General features: G+C 42.6%; 1 protein-coding gene across 5 annotated transcripts in view; it reads right to left on the bottom strand.

Moving 5' to 3' along the window:
* RPS6KA5 (ribosomal protein S6 kinase A5) overlaps nucleotides 1-7,125 on the bottom strand; it is a 190,437-nt gene that overhangs the window by 6,019 nt on the left and 177,293 nt on the right. For all 5 annotated transcript variants that reach the window (XM_017546936.2, XM_017546937.2, XM_037745156.1 and 2 more), the window contains one exon: nucleotides 60-219. In XM_017546936.2, coding sequence (XP_017402425.1) covers nucleotides 60-219 — 160 coding nt within the window. The remainder of the gene's footprint in view (nucleotides 1-59; nucleotides 220-7,125) is intronic.

Raw genomic sequence — 7,125 nt, forward strand, 5'->3', positions numbered from 1 at the left:
AAAAAAAAAAAAAAGAAAAAAGAAAAAAAAAAAAGAGTAACATTTCATTAGATTCTTACCTTGGATCAAATCTTTGGCCTCTTGGGATACATTCTTCCAGGCTTCTCCTTCAAAGGAGAAGTCTCCCTTTTTAATTTTCTTCATGATTTCCACTGCGCTGGTACATGTCAAACTTCGGTCATGAGATTGGAAGGGAACCTGTCCTGACAACATTGTGTACTATCAGGGAAAAAGTAACAAAATAGAATGACTACTCAGATATGTTAAAGCCACTGTCTAATAATCCTAATAGTAACGTCATCAGTATAATTTACTAACTACTACGACTAGCATAATTGAGTTTAAAAGATTATGTAACTTCTATCACTGAGGGAGCAAATACATCTCAAAGAGTTGTAAACCAGTGGCATGGCTTATTCTGATGTAAAGATTTTAAATCACATTTATAAATATATTCAGGGCAATAAGAACAAAAATGGATAATCCAACTGCTGCAGAAAAGATGGTATTGATGTTAACAGAAAATAGAGACCGCAGAATCCCTTAATAACTATGCTTTTCTATACATTTCCACCATTCTTTCCCCAGGACACGGAACCATGGTTAAGGACTTGAAAAACTTTATATAAGCATTCCCATTTGATCTGTAATTACCCCTGTTTTTATTTTATTTTTCTCACTCTTGTCTTAAATACAGTGAATTATCTACAGCCACCTGTTTTCATTGTAGCCGTATGTTTGAAATCTATGTTTAAGATTTTTCCCCTTTAAAAAGTTAACAGAATAACAAGCCAAGCCTTGTCTTTGTAGCAGAGATTGGATTTTAGAAAAGCATTCCTTTAAAATTCTTGGCGGGGGGAGGTTTCTCTCTGCTCGCTGATTTTTGGTTTTGCAGAGATGGCAGGCTGGTCATGAGTGGTGGTGGGCTGCCTGGTGTTAAGTAGCTGGTGTCTGCATATGGACCAGAGTGGACCAAAAGACGGCCCCACCAAACAGTGTGAAAAGGGACCGGTGGTGTCGGCAGGAGCCTGGGCTGAGAGAAGCGTGTTCATCATGGCACTTAGGAAGGGACACAGAGGGGAGGCTCAGTGTCAACCCCAACCCTTATTAGGAAGCATGGAAGCCACAAGACACTCCGGTGATCTAGAAACAATATGCCATCTTTGTTTTCTGGTCATGCGTCTGAAAAGTAGGCTCACCCTCACAATGGCAAGACAGTGAAGCAGCTCTTACACATTGGCTCTCAGAAAAGATGGAAACTCCTAGACAAGCTAATAAAAATAACATAAAAAGGACAACCAGTAGATCCAATAGGTACATAATAAACAAACTATGAGTAAGAAGGATGGAGAAGACAGGAGTAAGACCCAGACGCAGAGGTAGAGAAACTTGACAACTCTGAGGTTACAAGAGACTAGAAAGCTTTGGGCAAATTTGGATTTTCTGAAATAGAAAATTGTGCCTGAGAAGAATAAAAATTATATGCATGAGAATGTGCAGAGTTTGAAAATAGAAGAAGACATGGAGAAAGAACCATGTCCTAATTTGGAGCAACCTAACAAGGAAGATTAATTGCTCTAAGAAGGGCAATGTCAGGACATCTGTAGAACACAGGAAAAACTCCCTAAAACCTTGATGTAGCTTCAAGGCAGGCTACGACTAGGTCTCAGTGAGCCAGTCCACAGGCTGGCAGTAACTGTCCAAGATTAGGCTGGAGTCTCATAACTGATGCTGTGCCTCCACCTGCCCCTCACCTGACTTCTTGCCTCCTGTATCCTTCATGCAGACACCAAAGTAACAGTCATGCAACTTAAATCTTACAACATCTCCCTGTTCAAATCCCTTCACTGGCTTCTTTCAGTCTCTGACTCTCGCCTCTCTTGTTCAGCCTCAGTTTCTGCAGTTCCCCATATTCCAATCTTGTGTTCCCCACCAACAGTTCTTGGGCCTCTGGGACTTTCCATATGCTGTTGGTCTCCTTAGAATGCCATTTTCTATGACCAGCTGGCAAAGTACCAAGCATCCTAGGGTGCCTAGGGTGTAACCTTTCAGTCTGGGTAACTGGGAACTCTGCAGCCCTCTACTCCAGAGAGAAGACATGTGGCACAGAAGCCAGGGAAATGAGCATTAGGGTCACACCTGGCTGCAAACAACTGCTTTTTCAATTACTAGCTTCGAGACGGGCAAATTCGTTAACTTCTCTTAGACCATTTCTTCATGGGCAAAAGAATCAAGTCATATATGAGGCTATATGAAATCATATACCTAGTACTGTGTCTGACATACAGTAGGTGCTCAGCAAATGGTTAATCAGTTTGTCTCTTAAGGCTTCCCCTCTATGGAAAGAACCCTTTCTTCATGACGTTATCCTCTACTCCTGTATCCACAGAACTGGGGGCCAAAATCCACACAGCCACTGAATTGGTATGCACACCTGTAGATGCCTTATCACTTTGTGGGGTAACTCAATACAACTGCTCACCTTGTTAAGCCATGAGCTCTCTAGAAGCAGAACTAGGTCTTATGTACCACTCTGTCCCCTGAACCTTGCATAGTCCCAGAGTTTGCTATCCCAATATCATTATTTTCTGAATGAGTAAGAACTCTTTAAGAATACCTAAGACAGGAATATGATAGAGACTGTACTGTGGTCTTGATTAAACAGAGGAATGCCACCAAATGACAGCTCTAATGAGTCTGTGGAACTTGTGTTACATGTATTCCAGACCCCCTCCTCTTCCTCAAATGCCAGGAATTCAGCTCCTTTCTGCCCTCTTTCTACAATCCTATTTCCCTGACACTTGCTACTGAATAGAATATAGTTTCCCCAGGTTTTGCCTTTCTAGCTGCAGTTTACCTCCCCAAACATGGCACAAAAGTTCTCCTAACATCTATGGGGAAGCAAGGAAAGGAAAGTAGGGCAAAATTAGTCCTGTTAATGCAATAAGCATCATTATAGGGTATTTTCCTGATCCCCCAGAAGTGGAATGATGTAATTCTCATTCTGCAGAGCAGAAAACTGGGCATGGAAGTCAGGTTAGTAGCCTGCCCAAGATCCAGCCTGAAAGAGGAACTTAGCAGTGGTGGTGGAGACAGTGCTAACAGTAGTAATAAAAGGAGCTAATGTTTATGGACTGCTTTCTTTGTGCCAGGCTCTGTTCTAAGTACTCTATTGGTATTAGTTGGTTTAATCCCCACAACAATCCCATGAGGTAGGTACTATTATCATCCCTATTTTCCCAAAAAGTAAAGTCTTAATAACGTGCCTAAGCTACATTACTAGTAGGTGGCAGTGGTAGGACGTGAATCCTAACAGTTAGTCCCCAGAGTCCAAATGCAGTGTGTTTGACAGTAAATCCTACATTTGCTTTACTAATCCTTATTCAGAAGTCATGAAGTTCCAGAAATTTAACGTCATCATCTTGATATCATTTCCTGGTAAACATGTCTACAAGCCATTCTAATTTTATTTTGGGCACCTTTCTTAGAGGGTGATACACCCTAAGCCCTATTGCCATAACCCCATACTACACAGTTCTTTTGTTTTCTTCCTGCTTTTTTCTCAGACTGATTTTTTTAAAAAACAAACTTTTATTTACACATAACATGCATACAGGTAAGTGCCAAATACTAGGTGAACAGCTTACTGACATCCCAAAATAATACCTGTAACCCAGCACCCATATCCAGAAATAACATTCCCAGCATTCCAGAAGCTCCTCTCTTATGGAGCATAAAACCTGATGGAGGCCAGGAGTGGTGGCACATGCTTGTAATCCCAGCATCTTGGGAGGCTGAGGCAGGAGGCTCAGTGGTAACAGTAGTAATAAAAGGCAGGAGGCTAGGGGGTTCAAGATAAGCCTGGGCAGCATAGCAAGATCCCCATCTCTACAAAAAATAAAAGTAGCCAGGGGCAGTGGCACACACCTGTAGTCCCAGCTACTTAAGAGGCTGAAGCAGAAGAATTACTTGGGCCAGGAGTTTGAGGCTGCAGTGAGCAATGGAGTGAGACCCTCCTGTGGTCTACTTAAAAAAAAAAAAAATCCCCAAATCAAAAAACTTGGAGAAGAAATTACTGCCATGGGAATATTCATCTGAGACTCAGAATTCAACTTTCTGGCAGATACCTGGAGTCGGTGCTGGCAGCTGAAATGGCTCCTTGAGGCTTGGACACAAAAATAGTATGGGGTAAATTAAATGAGATGCTGAACTTCCTTGGCACAGTACTGAGGAAGCAGTTCAACAGCTAAGGAAAGTGAATGACTGCTGGAAGAGATGGACCACATAAGGCTTGAGAACCTACCATCTGCCAATGCTCCCAGGGAGGGCTTAGAGCACAGTCCTGTCACTGAGGCAGTAAGGAACATACTGGCGAGAGGAGGACTGTGAAGAGAAGTTTGGTGATGGCTGTTCACAGTAGGCCAGGGTTGACAGTGGAAGGAAGTGGTTGCCATAGAACTGAGCTCTCTAGCATCAATGGGATGATAGGGTTTAGGCACAGCAAAGACCAGGTGGCCTCACTTAACCATCAGTGGCAATAAAGCAAGGCAGACAATCACGATGCCTTGACTTGGAGGGATCTGCAGCTCTGGCTGACAGTGAGGGCAAGGCAGATGGAAAGATGACTAATGTTGCTTGACTTGTTTAATGTTTCTTTCACTGATAAATAGAAAGGCTGGCATCAGCCACTAAACGGAAGAAATCAGTGTCCCTCACGCAGTTTCTCGATCTACATCAGTTCACAGGCCCACAATTCTTGATTGATGGGGAAAACAGATCCCTTTGAAGAAGGGACTTAAAATGCCACAGCAAGTATAGGCAGTAGAGTTCCCTAATTTTTCCACAGAGGGACCTGTGGTCACTTGCCACGGTATACTAAAAAAGGGAAAAACCCAGGCTTTTATGAGACCTATTTGGGGTCTAAGCACTGACACCAGGGGACCCCAAAACATTCTAATGATCCTCTGGTGGGCATGGGACTTGTTTACACAGATTACAGATAAAGTTTTGGCCAAAGTTCATTTTGCAGTGCTTAGTACTATCATGGTGCTCACATTGGTTTCCTGACTTTTGGAGCAAGAGCCATGATGGGAGGAAGTACCAAGTGGAAGCCCTTGAGGCTGTCTCCAGCCAAGATCATAAGTCACAAGCAAAACCTCTTATCTGAGAGATTAATGTCACAATTAACTGAAGAATACAAGAGTGGTAGGCCCCACCACATTCTCATTCCATTTGGCCCCTGCCAAAACCAGAGGGATTGTGGTGAATGATGGAGGATGACCAAAACCAAGTCAGCTGGGACCCTGAAATGCAGCTGCCATGCCGAATGTGGTACAAATTGATATGGCTTCTGGTATGGATAAGCACTATTAATCTGGTCAGTGGATTCTTGATTCCCATCAACAGGAAAGACTGAAGCAGGAAGTTTTTACACAGCAAAGATTGCATTCAACTGCCTTGTCAACTGCCTTTACAAGGCTGTGTTAACTTTCCTGCTCTATGTTATAACATAGTCTGTTGGGACCCAGATCATCTTGACATTATGAAGAACCCCATGCTGGTTCTCTACATTGATTTCTTCATTAAATAAGACATAGTAAGCAGGAACTAGTAAGTATCCTAAATGCCCTATGAGCCATTTGCATGCCAGAGGATGAGACAATAACGGCACAAAGATTCAGGGGACTGTCACATTAGTAAAGATTTGAGGGCTTCGGTGGTCAAGGGCATAATGAAACCTCCTCCTCTAAAAGACAACCTACTGTACCTTGTACCACTAAGAAAGAGGAATAGAACTTAGCAGGCTTCTTTGCATTTTGGAGGTAGCATATGCTGGATTTGAGAATACTGCTCCAAGAAATTTATCAAGTGACTTGAAAGGCTACCTGTTTCAAGTGGGGCCTAGCATAGGCTTTACTATAGGTCCAATCCTGCCAATTAGCAGGATGCTACTTGGGCCATAGAATTCAGTTGCTCTGATTGTACTAGAGGTATCTGTGAAAGATGAGACTCTCACAGCCATAATAGCAGAGTCTCAGAGCAGACCTGAAGTATTCTGGTTCGAGGCGAGGCCTTTTGTGGCAGATAACTATTCTCCAAATAACAGCTCCTGAGATGTTACCAGACCCTTGCAGGCTCTGAGTGCCTGAACAAGCGATACCAAGGGCAGTGTATCATGTGCTAAGATCAGCAGATGCCTTGATTCACAAATTCAGGGAGGTATAGCAGCAAACCAATGCACTAGCAAATGGTACACTTGGAGTCTGCCCTAGGCAGTTCAGAAGGTATGAGTAAATGGCATGCTTAAATGCATGTGACCTGTCTTGGTTGCACTAACATTTCTTCCTTAACTCACACTATAGCCTCATTGAAGGAGGTTCCCTATGATCAGCTGATAAGCCTGGTTGACAGATGGTTCACTTAAGTGCAGCTGGCCTGTAGAACATGACAGGCTTAGCAAAGATATCAGCTGGCTCAGGATAATACCTTGTGGGGTCGGGGTGCGGTCTCTGAGAGCTGTGCTGAACCAATGGCTGATGGGTCCAGGTCCTCTATATCTAGATTCTAGGGGTACATGACCCACTTACAGAACTCATGCTTCCTGACTCTGCTCAGAAGTCTGCTACATGAGTTCAAGTGATCAACTGCACTTGGTAACAACATATGGCCAGCCCAGTAGTACATGCTCTGCTCTCTTTTCCTCACTCCTGCACCCTTGGGATTATGCTCCTTAATAACATAATATGATAGAAGTATTAGCTTCAGGTTTCAGTTTCTGGGGAACACAGAATAGAATATCTTTCTCTCCACTCTTAATTTTTTATTGAGTTAAAATACATTTAACAAAATGTACCATGTTAACCATTTTTAAGTGTATAGTTCAATGGATTAAATATTTTCATGGTATGCAACCATCATCACCATCCATCTCCAGAACTCTTTTCACCTTGTAAAACTAAAACTTTCATTAAATAATAACTCCCTATTCTCCCTTCCCCTACAACCCCTGGCAGCCACCATTTTTCTTTCTGTCCCTATGATTTTGAATACTCCTAAGTAACTTCTGAACATACAGTGTTTGTCTTTTTGTAATTGGCTTCTTTCATTCAGCATAATTTAATGATA

The sequence above is a fragment of the Cebus imitator genome, unplaced genomic scaffold (genome assembly GCF_001604975.1).
Source record: "Cebus imitator isolate Cc_AM_T3 unplaced genomic scaffold, Cebus_imitator-1.0 Scaffold193, whole genome shotgun sequence".
In the NCBI taxonomy this organism is placed as follows: domain Eukaryota; kingdom Metazoa; phylum Chordata; class Mammalia; order Primates; family Cebidae; genus Cebus; species Cebus imitator.